The sequence below is a fragment of the Heliangelus exortis genome, chromosome 2, assembly GCF_036169615.1.
Source record: "Heliangelus exortis chromosome 2, bHelExo1.hap1, whole genome shotgun sequence".
In the NCBI taxonomy this organism is placed as follows: domain Eukaryota; kingdom Metazoa; phylum Chordata; class Aves; order Apodiformes; family Trochilidae; genus Heliangelus; species Heliangelus exortis.
In genome coordinates this window covers 69,301,336-69,325,711 of record NC_092423.1, presented here as the reverse complement: position 1 = coordinate 69,325,711, position 24,376 = coordinate 69,301,336, and the positions used below count along the sequence as shown (strand labels likewise).

Sequence of the window (24,376 nt, the reverse complement as noted above, 5' to 3'; positions counted from 1 at the left end):
ACAAAAATTTCTGGAATTCTCTGGAATTTGCAGTCATAGAGGAAAAAGTTAATTTACTGAGCTTTTCCAGCCCTATGAGTATACCCACTGGGATGTAGACTACAAGTGACAGAAAACCAAAATTTAATGTCATTGAGAAGAAACCACCTGTGACAAACACAAGCAGCACATATTCAAATGATTTAATTGAAAAACCATTTTACCAACAGGAAGGAAAGAAAATTACATTTTTTCATATTGCAGTCAGTCTAAAGTGTAATACAAGTTAAGGGGAAAAAAGAGAAAAACTAGCCAAAGATAAGTCATCCATCAGACCTTAAGAAAAATGTACTACTAATTTATAAAGTAAATATAACTTTTCACACATTCTTTAATTTAGAGTATTTTCTATTAATACTGAAAACTAAAAAAAAAAAAAAAAAAAAAATATTTTGCAGCCCCTTCCCATACCCTGCATTTTGCCATCATCTATTCTGGGATAACTTAGTTAGGAAGCTCTGCAATACATTACCAACTTATTCATGTTTTACAAAAACAGCAAACCAAGAAGTTGCTCTTGTAGCTGCAATTCTAAGCAGCCATGTTTATTTGTAACATATTTCTAAAAACCACTTAAAACATCAAACATCAAAATGGTTCTGTTACAGATGTCATTCCTCAACTGAGCAAGCAGCAAAATGTAAATTTAAAACATACAGTGGACTATTCTACATTTAAGATATTACACAGTTAAAGCGTATGGAAACCCATAAGACACAACCAACCTACCACAAAATAAATGTATTCCTGAGAATTTTAAAGATTGCAGTAGGGACTCTCATTTTAAAAAAGGTCAAGAGAAAAGTACTTCAGGTAATAGCTTCAAACCTCTGAGCGAGAGCCTTGCCAGTGTGTGGCTTATTTCTAAATAGTTCACAAGAGGCAACTATGAAAAAGCAGTGCTGTTGCAACAAGGATTAAGCTTGCTAACCATCGCCTGCAACTAAACTGAAATTCCTGCTGCACCCCTTCTCTCTCACCCCCACCCCAAAAGCTCCAGGAAAAGATTTGCCTTCTACTGATTCGCTTGCAGGCTCCAACATAAGACAAAGGCAAAGGTGTGTGTAACTGTACAATTTGGAAATAATGTTTCATCATATTAGTAAACAAAAGCTTACCACCTGGCAGATCAAATAATTCTTAACTAAATACTTTCTTTAGCTGTTAAACGTAGAAACCAAGGTCTAAAAAAAATAATCAAGCAGTAAATACTTGGAACATAACATTGAAAAAAATACTCAAAGAACATAGCTGATGTTGTACTGTAATGTTTTACTTCATTTAAGTACAGGAAATTTCACCCATCCTATGATTTATAAAGTACACAAAACATGTACATAAAAGGAAACCAAACCCCATCAAAAGATGATCATATGTGTGTATATGTACAAATAACATATACACACAAAATGTGCAAATTTCTTTTAATGCAAGTTACACAACACATATGCAGGATAAAGTTGTACAATGATAATGGAACAGAGCATATCTAAGAATCTAGTTTTGTATCTACAGCCAGTGCAAACTCACAAGGCACAAACTCAATGCTGACACCGTGGTGTTGTAAGTTACATTCAGGCACATGTCAATGTGTAGCTCTTCAGAAAAAGATCAATGGAAGTGCTACTTCTGCACTAAAGTGCCAGCTTTCTCTCAAAATGTAAGCACTAAATTGATGTAACCTATATGCAATAGCTACCAGTAGGGTTCTGAGATAATTTATCATTGGGAAGTCTGTGGCTAAAATATCTGTTATGCTCTCCCTTGCACGAAAAAGTATGCTATTTCCCAAAATAGAATCTCTGAAGACTACCTATACCTTGCCAGTCTTGACAGGTGGAATTGTACAGGATATTGTTAATTTTTTTTTTCCCCAAACTTTAGTCAAATTCCTGCAGGAAGTAAATCCAGGTTTAAAAACAAACAAACAAAAACAATGCAAAACAAGAACAGCCAGCAAAACACCTTCTGAGATAGCTGTATTTTAAAAAAACTCTTACCAGATTGCATAGTGATAGTGTATATCAGCTAGTCAAGAGTTAAAAACAAAAGCTTGCTCTCCAAAGCAAAATTTTAAGACAGTATAGCAGAAGCCAAATACCAGTTCCATTAGAATTTAAACAAAGTACTGGCCCACATAATCTCATCCTCACTGTGTTCTCCTATTTTCATAGCAAACCCACACTTGCAGTATGCTTGGTTAGCAAATTCTGTTGCTTTTTTCTAAATGAAATGAGAGCAATTAATCTGTAGGCTGGTAGACTGACACTGAAAACACCCGACACATATGTTCTCTTCCACCCCTCAAAAAAGGGCTTTTTGAACCTACTGGGAGTTTAAAACTCACTTGTACCAGGCTTAATGTAACAAGTAAAACTGAACTAATCATTAACATTTTCTAGTATTTAATAGATGTTCCACATCACTTTTCTGTCTCACCCTAAAATCGCATTTTCATATTATTTTTAATAGAAGACATTTGATAGACATCTGAGGAAAACAATACAATACAAAAGCTTAAGGGTCTTTGCAAAGGTATCTTCTATTACTTCTGCAAAGGAAGAAAAAAGAGTGATTTCATTGGCATTTAGTTGAAGTGCCATCAATAAAGACACAAGAATACTTAAGAAAGAAAAAAAAGTTCTAATGCTCCACGTATCTCTTTGGTTTAGCCTTCCTGACCAAAGTCTTCTGTAAACTTCTTTAACTTCTCCAGGTCCTGTTCATTAACTGTAGGTTTTGTGCTATCTAGCGACCTGAGCATATCCATCTGGGAGGAGAAAAGAAAACAGGTGTTTTCAGAAACTAGTATGGTACCACTGCTAACAATCTTATTGCCAGGACAAAAATTAAAACATTAAGACGCCCACTAGAACAAAATTACCATAGGAGCTCCTATTTACAAAAATCTTCAAGCAAGCTTAACACTTCTGCACAGATGAAACACTTTAACCCTGTGAAGACAGAAAACTGCCAATGAGTTTTCTAGAAACAAAACTACAACCTCAGGTTTAGGTTTAAGGCAAGCATCCATTCAAGTTATATTAATCTCTCTTTACTGAAAAGAATTGAACTTCCTTTTGCTTTCTTTTTTCAGTTACTATTTTCAATCCCTCTTGAAGTATATACAACAGTTTAAAGTGGAAAATAATAACATGTTCTGATGCAGTCTTCAAAGACCCACAACATAGAACAGTAGTTTGTGATTCATCTCTAGCAAAGTTTTACTGATCATGACCAGTAATTTTGTTCTCTTCAATTCAGTTAATTTCCTATTCACATACTAGAAAAGGGAATTCAAAATTGCAGGTCTATGAAACTGAAAGAAGCAGTTAAAACACTATGAATAAAAAGGAGGAAGAAAACTAATCAAGTCCTAGCCAACGGCAACTGAAAAAAGCAGATGCCTAACACCTTATATTACTATAAAATTAAGAGTAAACCCAAAAGTTAACATAATTTTCTAGACTTGAGAGTTGTCTTATCAGACTAGAATACCCTGCTTAGAAAGAATTAAAGCCTGATCATTTTAAGGACAGGAACTGATTTTGGACACTGGGACAACCTCCTGTGGTGCACCCTAACCCCAGGTACCATGAGAAGCACAGAATAATTATCACGTTTAACTCCAGGAAAGATTAACTAAAAAAATCTGGTTAGAGCATGCAGGCAAAAGTTTTAGGGTAGGCTTTCACCTGCATGCATCCTTTTGTGCTTCCTCAGTATGCAAATATGCACAGAAAATTACCTTCTGAAATACAGCGATGGCTATATTTACAAAGCAGTGTCTACTGCCTAAGAGGGCTGTGATCCCCATGAAAGACATTTATTTCTTTCATTCATTACAGGACTGTTTGCACAGAAGAAATGAGAGCAGAACAGATTTGCTATCAAGTGCTTTCCTCAAGCACTGCACTTAAATTCAGAATTTTATGTTTTGCTCTTGGGTAAAAATGCACAATGAGTGTCCAGCAATATTTTTTTTAAGCAGTGAACTAAAATTTCAATTTGTTTTACACTGACATATTTTGTTCCCTAGATCAAAGGAAGTATCTTAACATGAAAACAAAAGAAAACCCCTGGAAGAGCTGCATCACCTGTGATGAAACTTAAACCAAACTAACATTATGTCCACAATATTTTTAAATTTTATTATTTATGCTTGTATTCGTTTCATGGGCAATATTTCCAATTTATACAGAATACAGTTTTCCATTTCTTAGTATCAATATTAATGCTATAAAGTGATGGGAAGGAAGCCTATCATGGGGCAGGGATCCCCAAGGATTTAAATGAATAAAAAGACAAGTGCAAGAACAGTGGAAGAAGCAGATGCTGTCTATGCTTGAAAGGACAGCAGCTACATGACAGGAACAGTAAGAAATGATTATCAAGGACAGAGAGCTGGCTTTTCACAAGCCTGCTGTACTGTACTGCTGTATGTTGGGAATTCAAATGTTATCTGACATGTCCAGCATTTCTGAAATTAAATGTATATCCAGTTGCTTTGCATAACCATGTAGAAAGGAGTTTTTACCTTCAAATTTTTTACAGAGTTCTGCAAAGCAAGAAAGAAATCTACAAATAAATACCTACCATGGAAACTTTAGGCTCCAATAATTTATCACCTGGAATCTCCATCCATGTCATTTCGATGGCTTCAGGATCCCCTGGAGAGCAAGGGGTGAACAAATCTACTATCGTGTTTGGATCAGACAGTGATGGTCCTTTTACCTAAAAATAAAAGAAAAATACTCAATTTATGGGAGTAGTTATAATTTTAAAGACAAAAAAATAGCATCTTTTGAGCAGAAGTGAACAGCATCTTTCGAGCGAAAAAAAAAAACATTCCTTGTTTATATGCAGATGCCCCACCCACTGGGAAGACATGTCCTGAGAAAAGAGAAATTGTATAAATGTATATAAATGTACTGGCATCATTCACTTTGAAAACATGCAGCTGTAGCCAGATACTTAAACTCACATGAGGTCAAATCCCAGAACCCACTTCCTCCTAAGGTTAAGGACTTCTGTGGAAAATCAACATGCCAGGAAATCCTAGTTGGAGAAGACCACCCTTTCTAGTCTCTGGTCACTTTGGGAGTTCATTCATCACTGGTTAACAGCTTTTTAAAAACTCCTCAATAATTATCCACACAGAGATGGCTTTTCCATCTTTGAAATAATGCACTCCCAAGTTCTGAACACCTTTTCTGACAACATCTCAGCAGCGCCTGCTAGGAAGGAGGGCCACCTAGTGGGAAAAGAGAAAAAACCACCCTTTTAATTCCAGACACCTGGAAAGACCCAAAAAAGCTGCACCAGGTGTCCGTTCCCCTTCTGCAATGTGCTATCTCAGACCCACAGTTTTATTTTTCTTTGTTGTTACCTGAAGCATCAAACATCCACAGGAACTCAAAACATATGCAAAGACTGAAAGACAACCCATTAACCAGCTATGGCTAATTTTAACAGCAGAGAACTAGATTGCTGCTCCAAACTGCATTAAATCATAATGTTGAACAGTATTCTGTAATACTCAAAATGTTCTCTGGCACACCTGAATTATCACAGAGAGCAAAGCATAATTTACAATGAATTAGTAATAACTGAGGAAAGCACTGTTTAACTGGGGCAAGATGTCTGTTATGATGCAAATAATAAAGCTAAGGTTTTGCTTATAAAAACAGGAAATCACATCTTATTAAAATACTAACAGCACAAATAGAATCAGTTTGACTATGTCAGAGGCCTCGAAGTACTGCAATTGTGGCTTTTTTTCCCTTTCTTTTTTGAGGGTAATAGGCAGTAAGAATTCCTTTTGGGCTGCTCCACAAAGTGTTGCAATTTAGTTTATTTAATTATTCCATGGTTTGACTGAGACAAGCCTCAGGTTCTTTCAGATTTGAACCAAAGGCTAAAAGGCAGCAACCCTTTAGCCAGAAATGTCCATGTCACTTAAAGTCAACAATGAATAAATATTTCAGGCAGCACTGCCTAAGACTAGGAAGCATCTAGAAAACCCTTGATTTATCAAAATAGCTGCCTATTTTTAAAGAAACACAGTTTACATCAGTATTACTGCTGAGTCACTCCCTGCCCCTCCACCCCCTCCTCCCTGGGAAGAAATTTATCTAATCACTATTTCAAAATACTCGTTGTGGTTTTAAATTGAAGAGCTCCTCAAAAACCCTTTAAAATCTTTTGGGTTTTTTGTTTGTGATTTTTTTTTCCTCCCCCTGACCAAAATGACAGCTATAGGTTTATTTTAATAACTATAAAGCTGACCAAGGGTACCTCAATGCAGGCCCTGGAAACTTAGGGAGTCCTCACCTACTGTGGACCATACTGGATTAAAGTATTCCTTTCTCTTTGAATCTTAAGAGCCTATCTGCAATTCAAAATAACTGTAGCTGTTCAGTTTAGGACCCTTAATCCTTTTATGTCAGGCTGAGTTACTGGTAAAAAAAATTGCAATTGTAACTGAGATGACAAAGAACTACTGCCAACACAAGTTACCTGGAATGTATCTCTTGAAAGCTTAGGATCCAAAATTTTTCCTATTATTTCCAACATATGAAAGCTTCCATTCAGAGGAAGCTTTCCCTCTGCAGAATACCTTGACCTTCACCCAACGTACATGAATTTCTGTAAAATCAAAGTCTGCAGTAAAAATTAAACAAAAAAACCCACTTCTGGAGGCCTACTTTAAAAAAAAAGACTACCATTTTATTTAGCCAACAGAGCTTGTACGTATTTTGAACTCTGTTTATAACCATTGATATCATTATTGCTCTTCATTTTTTCACTGAAGAGCTTCATAGTTTATAGAGAACAATTAATTTGATTGAACAAGACCTGTATGTGCAAATTTCTCCAGGGGAAAAAAAAAAAAAAAAGGATCCCCAGATTTAATGGATTTAGATTGGAGCTAAAGAACTCTAGTTGGTTCTTTGTTCAGATGAGATCTAAACACAGTATATAGAGATAACTACAAGATAAGCTAAAAAATATAGTATCAATAGTCTCTTTAGAGTGCACATAAGTAAATATAAAGTAGTTGTCACATTATAGCAGCATTCACTGGATGCTGCATGCTGCCCAAACGATGAAGCACAGAGCTTGTTCAGTTGTCTTGCATCTTCACTGCTGCTGCAAGTAACAGTGATACAACAGTTTTACCAGAGCTTTACAACAATCTCAATTTTTCAATTCAAAAAACGTGCCAAGTTAGCAGGATGTGCATACTTACAGTCAATCTGTTCCCAGGTGCATGAGGGACACATTTATTTAAGCATGCTAGAGAAACACAAAAATTCTGGTACTTGATCCAGAACAAAACCTTTTAAAACCAGTCATGAAGAGACATTGAAGAGTCAGCAGAACTTGGATTACAGAGCAAGGGTGTCCAGACAGAAGATCCACCAGACTTATGGCAGGACTGGGGTGTAGGGGTGAGTGGGGGAAGGAAAAAAAACAGGAGGAATACCCATGTTCTATTCTGGTCGATAAAAAGGACCTTCACAAGTGTGTGGTCTTAGCCCAAACCAAACCGTTTGCTTGCAACGAATTTTCAAATTAACTTGAAAAAAATTTTGATTCCTACTTACTTTTTTAAAGTGAGTAGCAGATTGCACCTTTCTTACAGGCTGCATCAGTGCATCACGTACAATGACACTTATATCTGCACCAGAATAGCCATCAGTTCTCTTTCCAAGCTCTCGATAATCTGATTCTGTTAGGAGATTTGGAGTTGACCCAAGGTGAAGTTTGAACATTGCAGCCCTGGCATGGTCTTCAGGTAAAGGAATATAAATACGCTTCTCAAACCTGGTTTAAAAAAGAAGAACCAAGATACTGGCTCATACAGGTGCACAGTGGAAAGAAGCTTATGCAAATAAGTACATAGGTTGCTCCTAACAACAATAGAAACAGTTTCAGTATTATTAATCTTAAAAAAAAAAAAAATAACCTAAGGCAAATATTCAACAACATGTTCTCAGAAATAATAATGTAGCTGGCATAAGCTGACATTCAAAATATTAACTACTCCCTTTTCATGACAAACAACTCTTTGGACTGAAGTTATTCCAGATTACCTCCAGCAGAGTTTTTCTATTTTAAAAGAAATAATTGAGAGGAAACATTCTTAAAGTGTTCAAGTATGTCTGAACAGTTTTCACACTCAAAGAATTGCCTGATAACAAGCTGACACCATCACTTTCTACAGCCTTCAATTGAATTGCTGAAAACCTCATAGTTGGAAGGAAATTTGAAGTCATATTCTCAAAACACTTGTCAGTCGAAAATGTTGGTAACTGCAGTTCTTCCTTTGAAGCTGCATCTGTTCTTACAGTGGAAATTAGCTCCCATCAACAAAATAAGAGCAACTCCAAATTCTGTAGAATGTGATTAGTTTGATATACATGACAAAGCAGGCCACATCCATGAAAAGAATAATTTATTTACTGCCACTATTTTACAAGTTCCTCAAGTCTTATGGACAAGTGTTGGATAGTTACTCTTTCACACTGCAACGAATACGAAAATGGTTCATGTTGTTGGGTGGGACTTCTAAAGGTTATGTAGTCCACAAGTCACTTTCCACTAGGCCAGGTTGCTCAAAGTCCCATCCAGCCTGTCCTTGAACACTTCCAACGATGGGATATCCACAACTTCTCTGAGCAACCTGTTCCAGTGTCTCACCACAGTCAAGGAGGAAATTTCTTCATTATGTCCAATCTAAACATACCCTCTTTTCAGTTTAAAAACATTGCCTCTTGTCCTGTCACTACAAGCCTTTGTAAAATACCTCCAAACATCTTTGTCTTTTAAGCCACCTTAATATACAGAAAGGTACAATAAGGTTTTCCTCAGAGCCTTCTCTTCTCCAGGCTAAACAACCCCAACTCCTTCAGCCTGTCTTCACAGGAGAGGTGTTCCTGCCCTCTGATCATTTTCATGGACCCCTTCTGAACCCACTTCACCACACCCATGTCTGTCTTGTACTGTGGACCCCAGAGCTGGAATTTTAAAAATTACTTGAAATATTAAGCAACACATTCACCTCCAGATCTGTCTTGCACACAACTATAGTCATACAGGTTGTAAGCAATCTCTGGAGATCACCTGGCTGAACACCTAATCAAAGCATACCCAGCTTGAATTAAGACTATAAATGTCAGTGACAGACACAAAAATGTAATGTTTCTTTAGCCAGCAAAAACGACCATCCAACTTTTGTCCTCGTCACAACAACCATGTTTGTCTATAGCTGTATTTGTACTCTGATTTTCTACAGCTCAAAGACAGATCCAGATGTGGCAGCCCTTTACAAAACACCCATTGAAATACACATTGAAAGATCACAAATTATGCCTGGCCACTAGAAAAACATGATGTCTCTGTGCAACATAAGGCTACGTTTATATGAAGGAACTGAAGCTACTCCACAGTTTGTTAACAGCTGAACAGGAAAGTTCTAGCCCCTCTTGCCCTTCTTAGATGTATTTGTCCCCCAGCTCCACCAAGAAACCAACATGAAAACAGAATATTTTTCTACTTTTACAAGCACAATTGTCTAACCAAGAGCTCAAATAAACTACAGAGCCAATAGAAGAGTGAAAAACCTACCTCTTTGTAAAGGGGCAAGGGCTACTAGTTTGGCTCAATCCATTTCATGGAGTTGAGTTGTAGAACAATAGCAATATCTGCAAACATGAGCTGGATTATACTACCTCAAGCAGTCTCAGACTGAACCCTCACAACGGTTGCAAATTTCACACCATGAAAAAATGCCATCATACCTTCTCCTGATAGCAGAATCCAAAACCCAGGGTATGTTTGTTGCTCCTAAGACCAAGATTCCTTCATTGTCGACACCAACTCCTACATCAGGGCAAAAATCATTTTACCATTTACATGTTCAACAGAGGCTGTTTTAAAATGGCAACATTTAACAGGATGGAAGTGCAGACCGTTTTAGTGCTCTCATGCAAGGTATGCTTAAAGTAAGTATCTTAATTCCTTTGAATGATTCTGTAAACCAAGTAAACTTACCCTGCATCTGAACTAGAAATTCTGTTTTTATCCGTCTAGCAGCTTCACTTTCATTTTCACTTCTGGATCCGCAGAGGGAATCTATCTCATCAATGAAGATAATAGAGGGTTTGTTTTCTCTGGCAAGCTGGAACAAGTTTTTCACTAGTCTTAAGAAAGGAAACAGCTTCAGTTATCTGAATGGTTACACAAACACATCAGTTAAGATCATGATACAGTCACTTCTGTTAGAGAAAGTTAAAAAAGGAGTATTAGGATGAAGCTAGTCAAAGACACAACATTCTTCCAGCTCCACAACTCAGTATTAAACTAAGAAAGATAGTATAAAGGAAGCATAAAGGAAGGCAGAAGATTTTAAGAGTGGTCCAGGCATGGTTTTGCAATAAAAAGTCCTTTTTTTGGTCTACATTTCTCCAAGACAGTCTGGACTATGCAGAGCTACCACTCTTGACAGATTCTAGAATCACAGAATGTTACAGGTTGGAAGGGGCCTCTAGAGAGCATCTAGTTCAATCCCCCTGCCAAAGCAGGATCACCTAGGGCAGGCCACACAGGAATGCATCCAGGTGGGTTTTGAAAGTCTCCAGAGAAGGAGCCTCCACAAGCTCTCTGGGCAGCCTGTTCCTGTGCTCCATCACTCTCACAGTAACCCTCCTATGTGTGCTAGCTTAAAGCCATTAATTATTCCTTGTCCTATTACTGGGCACCACTGAAAAGAGATTGGCCCCTACCTCTTGACACCCAGCCCTCAGATATTTATAGACATTATTAAGATCCTCTCAGCCTTCTTTTCTCAAGGGCTAAACAGCCCCAGTTCTCTCAGTCTTTCTTCACAGGAGAGATGTTTAAGCCCCTTCATCATCCTCATAACTCTCCATTGGACTCCCTCCAGTATATTCCTGTCGCTCTTGAACTGGGGAGCCCAAAACTGGACACAGTATTCCAGATGTAGTCTCACCAGGGCAGAATAGAGTAGAAGGAGAACCTAGATATGCTGGACACACTTTTCCTGATGTACCCCAGGATACCAAAGGCCCTCTTGGCCACAATGGCACGTTGCTGACCCATGAGAATTTACTGCCCACTAAGACTCCAAGGTCTTTCTCCATGGAGCTGCTTTCCAACAGGACGTCCTCTAATCTGTACTGGTGGTTGGTGTTATTCCTACCCAGCAGCACAGCCTTCTGGTGTATCAGCTGCCCCTTCCTGCTTCAAATAATCAGCAAACTTGCTAAGAGTACACTCCATCCTCTCATCCAGATCATTGATGAAGATATTGAACAAAACTGGACCCCCTACTGATCCTTGAGGAGGCCACAGGCCACTGGCCACAGGCCTCCAACTTGACCCTGTGCCACTGATCAAAACCCTCTGAACTCTGTTGTTGAGTCCATTATCAGTCCACCTCACAGTCCACCTCATCTGTCCCCCATTTTTTGAGTTTTGCTATGGGGATATATGGGAGACTGTGTCAAAAGCTTTACTGAAGTCGGGTATATGACATCCACTGCTCTCCCTTCATCTACCCATTTGGTCAGGCCTTCATAGAATGGGTATCAGGTTACCCAAGCAAGATTTCCCCTTGAGATGAGATAAGAGAAAGAACATGGCTTTCTCTTATTTAACATTTGTAGCCTAATCAGATTAACTAGAGATTTTCCAAGAAATAAAGTGTTAATTTGCTTTAGACCACTTTACTAGATACTTTTTATATGACAAGTAAAATTAAAAAAAAAAAAACAAACCAAAAAACCAAAACCAACCCAAAATATCAAAATAACCTAGCATTTTTAACACATTTTACTAGGTTAAAAAGGAAAATAAATAGGAACATGCTGGGAAAATCTTCACGTTACCAGCACAAAATCTCAGGCAATAGCATCAAATGAAGTCAGACAAAATGCCAAGCTGAACTCCAGTTCTGAATTCCTTTTGCCACAGAAAAAAAGTAACTCAAGGTTTCCATTTTTTGGGGAAAAAAAAAGAACAGTTCAAACACCTCACGAGATGGTCTTCCTGCTCATTCTATGAACTTGAAATAGTGTTGCTCAGTTGTCCCAAACTTCAAACTATTCAAGTGTGATTTTGACAAGTATTATCACCATATGAAAACCTTTTCTGTACAGCAACCCCAGAGCTTTTTCTTAATTTGGAAAATATTCATTGAAAGCCTAGATGGACATATTCCTACACTTCTAGACTACAGCCAACATGTCACTTGAGGCTTCCCAGTCTACTCACATAACACAAAGTAAGAAACGAAGTTAGCACAGGGAACCATGAAGCTTTATATCACGGTTGCTGATAGAGGTTGCTTCTCTCCTTCAGTCTCTTTTTGTAAGGCTCTTATGCCTTCTAGATTTTGTTTGAAAGCAAGATAAAGAAAAAGCATCCCCTCAGGGACAAAGGAATTCCAAGTTTACATCATGGCTGCTGGGACAGAGGAGTGGAGAGATGCCAAGAGGAGGCAAAGTACCTCAATGCTTCAGACTGTGTGCAATCACAGCTGAGTTCAGCTGGGGAATAAGTTCCATGGTTGTCCCAAAAACATTCTGAGCTAATTTTAAAAACTATCTTGTGCACTGAAGAGAGGCCCAGCTGCAGCAGCACAAAACAAAGCACATGATGATATATTCACATGGCACTGTAGCATGAAGCACAGAAACACCTGAAGTTTGTTTTTTAAAAAGACATTACCCTTCTCCCAAATTCTATTTTTTGACAGCATTACTAATCTTTTGTATTAATATGTATTAATCTTTTATTGCCTATGTTTTCCTGGACCTCTGGCAACTCCAACTTACTTTTCACTTTCTCCTAACCACTTTGAGACAAGGTCGGAGGAAGATACTGAGAAGAAGGTAGAGTTGTTTGCTTCTGTTGCCACAGCTTTTGCTAAGTATGACTTCCCTGTTCCTGGTGGTCCAAAAAGGAGAATTCCTCTCCAGGGTGTTCTCTTTCCTGCAAGACAGAAACCAACAGTCATCAAAATTCTGTAGAAAGGAAGACTAAATCTATTTTTCTGATTAAGACCCTCTAAATTTGTTCAGAGGTTTTCCACATCTACCCACGAAACTTCTGTCATTTCACAATCTCCTCGTTGAGAGCTCAGCTTGAATCTCTGATACACTGGCATAACAACCATTCTCAGACCCCAGTGCTGGTCCTGACTAGCCAATAGCAAACAAATGCTGCAACTCTGACCTGTAAATAGGTGTGGAAATTTAATGGGCAAGATCACTGCTTCTTTAAGTGCTTCTTTGGCACCTTCGAGGCCAGCAACATCACTCCATTTTACATTTGGTCGCTCTATAACAATTGCTCCTGTAAGAAAAGATGGTGTAAGTTAGCAATGCACAGATCTTTTCACAACTTCAATAAATTCCATTCTGGAAAAAAAACCACAGAAACTAATGCCAAGGACCATAATGAAAGAAGCCAAGGCATTTCTAACTAGATGTAAATATTGAACACTGTTAGTCAAATGGATTTTATTTCTACAGAAATCTGTCACATTGTTTTACCACAATAAACCACAGAAAACCACTACACTTGAGAGTCAGAAGTACTGCAAATCCTAAAGTGACCAGCAAATGTGCATTTAGTAGTCACAGAGGAGCACCTTCTCCAACAGGGACCCAGACACCATCACTTCACCAAATCACCATTGTACTTTCTGAAAAATTTGAAATTTCATAGCTGCACTAGTCCAGGATTTACAACATTCTCCAGCAGATGAAGTAACTTGTTGGGTATCTCTGGATGTGCAGCAAACAGCTGGATCATCTACTGGTGAAGGACTTTAAAGAGTCAGGGCTGAAAACATCAGAGAAGTTATATGGAGCCTGCTTAGCTTCAGATGATATCTTCTTACTACAGTCATGTTCTCCCGAAGTTTATTGCCAAGTGTCATCTTGTTTAATCAACAACTTCAGCTTGATTTTAGCCAACGTAATCCAGTCCTCTTTTCAGACTTCAGACTTGTTAGTCTGACATGCTAGAAGTGGTTTCATCTTGACTGCTTTCAAATGAGACAACTTGGATCCAAGCTAGTGATTGAATATTAGATCTTATAATCCTAGCCAAGGCAAATCCTACAGGTAAGAGAAATTTTCTCAGATGAACAAATGCCAGCCAATCCAATGCTTCCCTAAGTACTGGAAAACACTATAAAGAAGGCAACCAAAACTTCCAAAGGGCTTTCTATAATTGCAGAATTGGCTTTCACCAGTTATTTTCTTGAAACTTTCACCTAATGCCTTCAGTATGCTGCAAAGTAATGTAAGGCTTTTTTAAATCTACAGGACTGAAAATCTATTGTTACTCACTGCCTAGTGAATAAACCAAATCACACTTACTTTAATAGTATTTCCTTGCAGATTTTTTCTTTTGCTGAATTCCTTTTTTTATCAGATTGAAACGAACAATTTCTGTTAACAATTGCAATTGTTAACCTTAGGAATTTAGAGTCCAAAAGTAACGTCATATTGTTAAATATATCAAAATGTTATAGAGGAAGTTGATTGCAAATGGTCTTATCTTACCATCAATGTGCTGAAATTAATTCAGTCACTCGATATCAATGCATTAAATTCTTTTGCTAGGCTGATTACACCTCAGTTTTTCTTAAACAAAACTATAGGCTTCATCACTAAAATAATTAGCAAAACAGGTAACCATTCAGAAGATTATCTGAAAGCTGAAATATCAGTTATCTGCACTAGAAATACCATAGTAATTGTGTATAACACTGCACTGTAAGATATCACCTGTACTAGGAAACAAATGAAACTGGAATTGTAGGTTTCCTGATTTTGTAGGTGTAAATTAATAGCTGGTAGATCAAGCAATATAGTGCAAAAGGCCTTTAAAAATCTAAACAAGAGTATGTAACAACAGACCCACAACTACTAGCCAGTCTGAACATTGCTGCTCACTTCTCCCACAATAAGCCAAGCCACTAAAATTTGGGAAAGTTCCATAAGGGAAAGACAGATAGGAGTAACAAGGCAGCAAAATTAAATACAGGAAATTCCTGTGGCTGCTGTGGGAAGCAAAATGAAAATGAGTAATTTGAATATTGCTTGTATTATCTGAAAAACAGACTCCTGTGTTAAGTTTAAAGGTACCAGGGATGTCATTCCTCATATTTTCAAGCAATCAAGTGTATAAACAAGAACATTGTCACAGAAAGTATCAAAGAAGTGGCAGATGCCACGTGAGTCTTTCCCCATGAGTCTGCCCTTCAGTTACTTTAGCTCTTGAAGTAACTGAAGGGCAGACTCATGTGGAAAGTAACAAAGTCTTCATAGTGAGAGACAGGGTAAGTATCCAATGCTCATTGTTCTTCTGTCATTTTAAAATACAGGAAACTGTCCCATTTAACCCTGCACCGGGTTAAATAAATGTGCAGCGATGTAGAAAGTACGGCACAGTTTCTAAATATGATACAATAGCTCCTGAAACTTCACAGGCAGAGAGATCTGGTAAAAAGCATTTTATCTCTGTTCCACTGAAAAACAGAACAATGAAATTTTTTCAGATCCATAAGTAGCCTCTGGCAGGGAAGCTCTGAACAGTTCTTTGCCATTAGAGGGTAATAAATACCAAACAAAGTTTCTTTTTTACTGTGCACAAAACTACTGGTAGCTGCTATACATGGTATCACTGACTGCATTCAGCATTTGAGTTGAAAAACTCAAACTATTATGTTACTCAACTAAAAGAGCATCTTTCTGTACTCAACTAAAAGAGCATCTTTCTGCATATAACAAAATGCTTCCTGTTACTTTAAATGGTCAAGAATCCATGTTCTCAACTCCTAAAGCTGAGCACAAGTTTTTTTGTGAAAATGGTCTTGCTCACACCAAATATTTATATGATGTCTGATACCTCAGCCTCTAGGCAATACTCTAATTCACATAAGAGAAAAAAAAAATACTGATTCAGTTTAGACAATAGCTACCTGGAATCTTGCAACTTCTCCCACTGGAAAACAGTATCCTGATAAATGGTACAATATTAACACTAAGCACAGGGCACGGGAGATACCTTTCAACAGAGTTGCTGCATGAAGTTTTTGGCACACAAACTAAGACTTCCATATAGACTATGCTTTTGTATATGAAAAGAACACAGCAGCTGAGCCACTAACAGACAGCGTTGCCCCTACTTAGAGATGCTTCAAAATTACCTTGAAGTTGATTCTGTAGCTTCTTTTTTTCAGGATCTTCCGATTCCCCTTCCCCATCACTGTCATTCCTGATTTAGAAACAAGAAAAAAGTGTTGAAATACAATAAAAGAGACTGCTGTCTGTTTGGATAAAAATCAGAATAACCACTAGTCTGAGGAATGAAAGAAACTTTGAGATACTTTCAGACGTTTAAGTTTAGATCATTGTACTCCTGCTTTTCTACACCACATTCTTTCTAATTCACCCCCCTCACCATTTCAACTTTTTATGGGTCAGTGCCCTCTTAACATAATTTTACATAATTTGAGCCAGCCTCTAGGAAACAAAAACCTTTTTAACAAGCAACAAGGAAGCACTAAAATGGTTTATTTGTAGACACTGGCACTCATCCTCTATCTAGAAGTGCAACAGAACTTGGTCAATTCCATCTAGTCCTATGAAACTCTACACTGTCATCTGAGAGCCAAGGAAACTGAAAATTAAAGAAGAAAAAAAGAGCTTAAACTGTGAACAATTGGAATGGAGGTCATGAAAATACACGTAACCTCTGTGATATTACCAATTCCTTCCATTACAAACCAGTGGAACACAGTACAGCTCAAAAAATAAAACTGATGAGACAAATAGACAATGAAAGAGACTGAAAATCAGGTGAAGTTTCAAGAGACAACTGAGCGACTCTAGCTGTTCAGGACTGCCAAAAAGGGCAATTCCACAAAAAGGGATAATCCTGAACCCTTCCTCTCTCCTATCCCCGTAAAAGCAGTAGAAAATACAAAACAGGCTCCGCTTGTTCAGTTCTCTGATAGAAAAAAATTAAAAAAAACCAAACAAATCTAACAAAAGGAAAGCAGTGGAGAGACTGGGCAGCAGCAAGGCATTAGAGTGATTGAGTCCATCTTACAGAACTTCACCTCGCACAGAGCTTTTCACTTATCAAGCAGGAGCCAGATCACACTCAGATCCCAGTAATCAGTCTGAATTTATTTTCTAGTTAGTAAGTCTTTAAATAGAGAAAAATGTTAAGGGTTATTGGACTCTTTGCCATTAAATCTGATAATTATGTGTTAGTCTGAAACAGCTCTCATTCTTCAGTAAATTTCCTATGCAAATGTTTGCACATTTTAATAAACAAGCACAAAAAAGGCCTGTGATCACATCTTATTTTTCTTTTATTAGTCCACTGTATTTCAGCATCAGCAGTCATCTGAAGGATTTAAAAAACACTAGTTAAAATGATCTTTAAAGAGATGAATTTCAGAATAAGCTAAGTTCCAAAAGTATTTTGCTTTACCTTCTCCAAAAACATACCCTTTTCCATCAGCAGGACCACACTCTTTAACTGGTTTTGGTGCAGTTTTTTCTTTTTTTTTCAGATATTCTTTCAGCTTTTCTGCTCTGTCCAAGTATTCTGTACATTTCATTCTAATGCTCTTTTTTGCTTTATCACCCTGTGCTTCATCTAAGAGTTTGAAGAGAAACAATGCTTTGTTAACAGCAAAACACATGCATATCAACACATGACTAAAATGCCATCTTCTTTACCTTATTGAATTACCTCTTTCACACAACCAAATACCGCAACTACTTATTATTCCACTACACTGTAGACAGGGAGGAAGCCATTACCTACCAGGAATCAAATACACACCCAAACATTGGTTTGGCTTAAAATTTGACTGTATTAAGGATTAAGAACAACAGCACTGGAAGCTTTTCTGTCAGCCTTTCAAGCTGCTACACGCTGTCTTAATAAATCCTTTTCTAAAATAGCTCATCAAGAAACAGCTTGTGCTAAGCAACTTTTATTTAGAAGCATACTTTATTTTTCCATAGCATCCTAATTTTAAAAGATCTTTACAGCATAAAGAAAAAATTACATAAAACAGCTGAAAGAGTTGTGGTTCAACAGCCCCACTGTTCTTTTACAGAATCACAGAATCAGCCAGGTTGGAAAGTACCTCTGGGATCATCAAGTCCAACCCTTGATCCACTACCGCTGTGGTCCCCAGACCATGGCACTGAGTGCCACATCCAGTCTCTTTTTAAATATCTCCAGGGACGGAGAATCCACCACCTCCCTGGGCAGCCCATTCCAATGTCTGATCACCCTCTCAGTAAAGAAATTCTTCCTAATATCCAAACTAAACCTCCCCTGGCAGAGCTTAAGTCCATGCCCTCTTGTCTTACTGCTGGCTGCCTGGGAAAAAGAGACTGACCCCCCCCGGCTACCCCCCTCCTTTCAGGGAGTTGCAGAGAGTGATGAGGTCTCCTCTGAGCCTCCTCTTCTCCAGACTAAATTTTAGTCACTATTACAGTACTTCAAATCAGTAAACAAAATTTATCACATTAGGTTTATGTGTTACGTTTCCAAAAGTACATCAGGATCATTACAAGCACAGAAAGTGCAGTGATATTTTGACAAAGTCTGTAAGATATAAATGGTTAAGCAATAATAAACACAAATCATCCTAAGTGTCTATAAAGTAAAGAGAGATTTTTCAAATCTTAGCTAAGTGTAAGTAAGGTAAGTTACCTTATGCCAGGTAAGTAACCCTAGCCCACTTAAATGAGGGTTGGACCTACATTAAGTCCCCTCCTTGCATACAAACACTGGACGTGACACAAAAGGTACACGGAAGTGTGAAAAGGCATAAAATAATGAGAACGTGGAAATGGAATAAAAATTACAACACATAAATCCACCTCACACATTTTGTTGACCAGGATGACCAGCCAGACTATGGCATTAAGAAGCTAAAAAAATGCTATCAGGGAGGTTGTAGAAAGGCAAGCAGCATGAATTAAGGAGCAAAAACCACTCCATAGGTACAGCAAATATTTCTTGTGTAACACACGGTTTTCAGCACAACAGAAATACAAGGATCCCTGTTCTTCTAGTCACGTTTCCTCATGCAATGGCTACCCTGAAACATTGCTACAGAAGTCCAGAGGAAAGACAGAAAACTCTCCTTCCCGCTCATCTCAGAAAACCTCAAAACAAAACACAAGTGAAAAATAATCTGATTTCTTATGAGAAGGGAGCACCACACAAGACAGTAAAGGCAGTAAAACTACAAAATACGACCTCAGTCAAACTGCAATTAGAAAGTATTAATTGATGATATAAGTAAAAATTTAAATACCGATGCCAACATGAGAGATTACTCGGTGCAACATGACTACTATAACTCTGCTTAACCATCCAGTAAATTACACTTACATTTAACAACATGGAGGAAATACTGCACAGCGTGTTGGTACAAGCGGAAGGCTTCCTCATAGTTTCCTGCTTGATCTTCTTGTGCTGCCTTGCTAGCAAGGTCTATTGCTTTCTGTAACACAAGGAAATAACTAAGTGCTGCTTAACAGCCTTTCACATGATCAAAGAGACATTTCAAGCTGCTGCTCTGATTGTTTTTTGATAGCCATTTTTTCTGCTCTTCAACATTCACCCCAAAGAGCTGAAGGCCCGAGTGCAAGGTGGTGCTTTGTACACGACACTTTTCTATCCTTTTATGAACAGTGATTAACAAACTGCTGATATTTCCTAGCACATGCAAAAGTGTAAGTGACAGGAACAAGTTTCTGTGTGCTAAACTGGAATTCCTACTGGTTTGTCTATGCTGCTTTCCTTATCAATCTTATCAATGCATTCCTTATCGATGCATTTATTATGGAAAGATTTGGAAACCCATTCTATGTTTGTTTTTCTTTATCACAGGCCCAGACTATGACTGAAGACATCAGTAATCCCTGTCAACAACAGAGCCAATACAGGAAGTGATTACAATACACTGGAACCAGCACTATCACTTTTCTGGGAGACATCTTCCCAGACTGATTGACATTTGTTTGGCTTCTCTAGAAGAATTTAAGTCCTCAATATCCAAAACAGAAATTCTAGTTAGCCCACAGTGGGAGGGAACAAGAAAAAAAAACACTGCACAGAGAATGTACCCAAATTATGAGCATCAAAAGTTCTAGAAGTTATGGATACATTTTTGATTTGTTTGTTGAGGTAGTTTCAAAGAAAACTGAGTTCCAACCTATTGTATTGCATACCCTGGTCTATGGATTTACTGGTATCACTGTTATTCCTTTGCTCTTAAGTGCTTAATACCTTTCACCACACTTTGCTCCTTATAATCCCTTTACCACTTCAGGACAATTAAAACTGTGTGTTCATGGAAGTTTAAAAAAGGCAGCTGGTTAGCCAGAGTTACCCAACGCTAAATAAAATTTCTGTAGCTCCACATGTACTTTACCACTTTCAATTTATTTTCCCAAACATTGGTATTATGTTCAGAATGATTATGGTAATGTAAGGAACAAGGTGAAGAGCTGCAGCTGCAGCAGGAGTCTTTCTTAGACACCCCAGTACAGACGCTCTTGCCACTATGTGGTATGTGGACACTCTGATGTGTTTCTGGCAAAACACAGCTAATAAACAGCAGCCATGAAAGAAGAAAGACCAAAATCTTTCATTCTTGTTACTGTGTTGCTGCTTTGGAAGCAAAGACAGCACTTCAACATCAAAAATCAAAGAGCAATTAATCTCAAAATAACAATCCAACAAAACAGAGTCTACCGATCTGTTGGGGCAAGTGTTGGAAGACTGCAAGCATCTGTTTTTTTGGAACAGAAATTGTCTTTCCTTTTTGGAGAAGTTGATCATGAGCTGATCAGCAGTTTACAACAGAGAAATGGAGTGTCCCCTCCTTGCTATTCACCTTGTGCTGGCCCTGTTAAGTCCCCCTATACAACATTGATACCCAGCAAAAGAGCAAAAATTAACCCCCAAAAAAGCTACACTCTCCTTAAAGTTAAGTGCCTTTAGTGGCTTAACGTACCACAGAAAAGCCCAATTAATCCTGTGTCCAGTAAAACAAAGACAGTGGTGTATGCAACACTAAATCCAAAGAATAAATGGCAAAGACTTCCTGCCAAAGCAGACCTGTGAGAAAACAGGGCATGTTGCTGCCCTGCTCCTCTGAAACAGGTAAAAAGTCTGCATCGCTTATTAGCTGGTTTTGGTAAACTCTGTTTTTTAAAAGTACCCAGAAGACTATTAACTGGGCACTGGATTCTCATCTCTGGTACTTCATTACATCAGCTGACACCTCAGCCTGTTACTGCGAAGAACACAGCTACCAAACAGGAAAAATTTATTAGAATGTTGTATGAACTAGGGCATGGATCACCATTTCTAGCTATCCACGAGGCTGTATTATCAGGCTATGGATGAGCAACACTCTCAGAAAGAATGTTGGGTGGAAAAAAGTTTCCTTTCCCTTCTGTTCTAGAGCCTATAACATCTCCCCCCAGCCTGTGCTAGCATAAGCAACACTTGGCCGTAACAAACTTACAGAGACTATCGTAGGTCAAAACAGCTGAAGAGAAAAATTTTAACACAGGTGATTTCTGGGTCTGTTTTGCCAGCCAGCCGCAAAACCGCCTGTACAGCCCCATCCGAACGCTAACAGAGACACAAAGCCCGTGAAGCCTCCCCACAGCCCTGGAAGAAGCCTCACACCAAGTACGCGTCTAGGCCACAAGAGGCAACAGGGCTCCCCAGGCAGACACCAGGCCCCGCCGGTCCACATTCCCTCTCTCGGGACTCCCCGGCATCAGAGCCCGGGGCTGACGAGGGAATCAACCTGTGGCTCCCGTTCTTTCCGAGCCCCCAGCAAAGCCCTCTCGCCACCCGCTTGCGGCTGCGCCTGCCGACACAGGCAGCCAGCGGCCCCCCCGCCGCAGTTCCCGGTTCCGCCAGCAGAAGCCGTCTGCGCTCCCCGTCCTCCCAGGCCGCCCGCAGACCCGGCCCCGGGGACCGTCCAAGCCCCGACCCCTCCTGCCCAGCTCCGCCCCGGGCAGGGCCGGCGCCGCTCTACCTGCAGGTTGCCGGTGGTGCCGGCCATAGCGGAGCGATGGAGGGAAGGGGAAGGAGACTGGAGAAGAGGGCGTGGGCCCAGGGCCGTCCGAGCTCCGCTCCGCTCCCCGCTCCGCTGCCTCCCGCAGACCCGAAACCGCGGCCTCCACCCGGCACTTCCGCACCCTCACCGACTCGCTTCCGCTTCCGGGTTCCGCCCCGCGCGCCTCAGCCGACGTCACACCGTGCGCCGCGCCCCGCTCCGCAGCGGCGGGAGTTGCGCGCATGTGCGGGCTCCATGTCGGGGTGCGGAGCTGCTGGGCCCCGGGTTGGTGTCAGAAATCCTGCTCTGAAGTGTTAAAAAGTCATCGCTGGGGCTTGGGGTAGAGGCAATCTCGCACCCCGCGTTTAAGAAATTTTAACTTTTCCCTCTCTCACACGCAGTAGTTTTAAAATAGTTTTAATTTTTCGTCCTCACGCTACATTTAAGAAATTTTCCTGCACCTCCCCTCTGCCCGGGTCTGGTTTCCGTCAGTGGCAGTGTCCTCTCCATAACCGGGTGTGGGCTGTGGGTACTTGTGTTGGCAGAGCCATCTCACGGACTGGTCCTTCAGGCACAGCAGCAGCAGCCAAGAGCTGCTCACCTGGGGGTTGGTCATAAAACTTGGGATATGGGAAGGAGGAAGTGACTCAGAACACGCTGCAAATGATACACAAACCAGTTCTGTAAAGTTAAGTTGCTGTGTGGATTTACAAACGTCTGCTAAATAGTGTCACGTCCTTTATCGTGATGCTGTTAATTTCTTTAGGGCAAAAAGAGTATCCTGGGAACTTCACTGGATTAGTAAAACCCATTCCTCTGACAGCCTCCAAGTAACCACAGTGCAAGTTTGACTTCATAAATTCAGTCTCGCTTTTTCGTTTTGTTTTGTGATTAAATCATTCTTGGAACCTCTTCAGAACTGTCAGGAGGTTGCCAGAGGGTACAAAGCCCATCCACAGTCACCCCTGTGCCTGGGGAGGTTGTGGTAATCTCTGCCTCAAGTCACCTGCTCATTTTGGTGCAGCTTATTTTGGTGAGTGCCCTCACCTGCTCACATGCTGGAGGATGTTTTGGTCCATTTTTGGGCATGGTTAGTGGTAACAGCTGTTTTCCTTGGCTCAGTTGAAAATGTGACAAGAGATAAGGTACTAAAGATTAAGTCATGTAATCAGGCTTTGGGAAATTAGATGGTGGAGGTGTTGCAGACAGAGCAGTTTATTGGGTTTTGTCACAAAGGACAACTGAATTTGGCCAAGTGACAGGAGAGCTGATGATTTCTAAAAGGAACCTTACAGCTCTGTTGCTGTCAGGATTCAAGCATTGCACTGATGGTGAGAAGTGCTCAAGAAAACTCCATGGGTTAAATCACATATTCGTTTATTTCTTATTCCATCTTTAAGGGATGAGGCACAACCATAATTTTTATGCTTTCACCGATGATTATGCTGCCATAAAGACTTTGTTCTATTTTTAATCTCCTTTTTATATAAAGCACACTACTTCCTTGGGGATACAATTTTCCTTCTGTTTTCACCTAGTGGAACAGAATATTCTCAAGATGCATTCCTGTTGCTCATATTTCTGGCTCTGTCATCTCTACCTGGTTTTCAAATCTGTGATGTTATATCAGTCACACTGAAATGGCTTCTGAAGCTCCTGAAAAAAAAAACCCAACCCAAAATAGTTTCTGCAAATGTGAATGAGATTTAAAAAAAATAGATCGGAAAAGGCACTTTTGTCTTTACAGGTAACAGGCTAAATCTTGCACTCCCTACTTAAGTCTTACTCATGTGGTGTTCCTCCTATAATTGGACTTTGCAGCTTGTTTGGCCTGAGGAGGGCTGACTGAGTGCTTGGGGATGACAGCAAGATTAATTCCTGAGAGGCTAATGTAGTGTCATGTCAAGGATATTACTTCAGTTTGAGGGACAAGTATGGTCACATCATCTAATACTCCCCAGAGCTGAAGTTCCTGTGTTACCATACTGTAAGAACCCATATCATAAAGGCTGTGTACAACCAAGTGTAATGAAAGTAAAGCATATTGAAGATGTTAATACCTATGAAGACCTATTGGGCTCAGCTAAGTGTAGTGAAATGAGGCAATCAGGTGTTGCTAATTGCAAGGTGGGAGGCTTGAGCTTGTGTTAAGAGGTAGGACTATTTTAT

At 39.4% G+C, this 24,376-nt stretch overlaps 1 protein-coding gene across 2 annotated transcripts; it reads right to left on the bottom strand.

Annotated features, from left to right (window-relative positions):
* Positions 1-550: 550 nt before the first annotated feature.
* Positions 551-22,372, bottom strand: VPS4B (vacuolar protein sorting 4 homolog B). 2 transcript variants are annotated; one of them, XM_071736596.1, is made up of 11 exons: positions 22,187-22,372; positions 19,516-19,627; positions 17,604-17,754; positions 16,292-16,359; positions 13,303-13,422; positions 12,903-13,059; positions 10,099-10,247; positions 9,846-9,927; positions 7,650-7,869; positions 4,636-4,773; positions 551-2,809 (listed from the first exon to the last, which is right to left on the bottom strand). In XM_071736596.1, exons 1-11 carry the CDS (start codon positions 22,211-22,213, stop codon positions 2,708-2,710), a joined length of 1,326 nt encoding a protein of 441 aa, XP_071592697.1. In that variant the 5' UTR covers positions 22,214-22,372; the 3' UTR covers positions 551-2,707. The 2 variants fall into 2 exon arrangements, with proteins under 2 accessions (XP_071592697.1, XP_071592698.1); XM_071736597.1 differs by lacking the exon at positions 551-2,809 and adding an exon at positions 2,973-2,993 and having other exon boundaries at positions 22,187-22,363.
* Between the last annotated feature and the right edge of the window lie 2,004 nt (positions 22,373-24,376).

What these genes read in the sequence shown, in the direction of transcription:
- VPS4B (XM_071736596.1), bottom strand. Translation starts at nt 22,213, where the DNA reads ATGGCCGGCACCACCGGCAACCTGCAG. An exon ending in ATTTCCACACCTATTTACAG is followed by an intron (nt 13,060 to 13,302) that starts GTCAGAGTTGCA and finishes TCTGTCTTGCAG; the next exon opens with GAAAGAGAACACCCTGGAGA. An exon ending in GATTCTGCTATCAGGAGAAG is followed by an intron (nt 7,870 to 9,845) that starts GTATGATGGCAT and finishes TTTTTAAACCAG; the next exon opens with GTTTGAGAAGCGTATTTATA.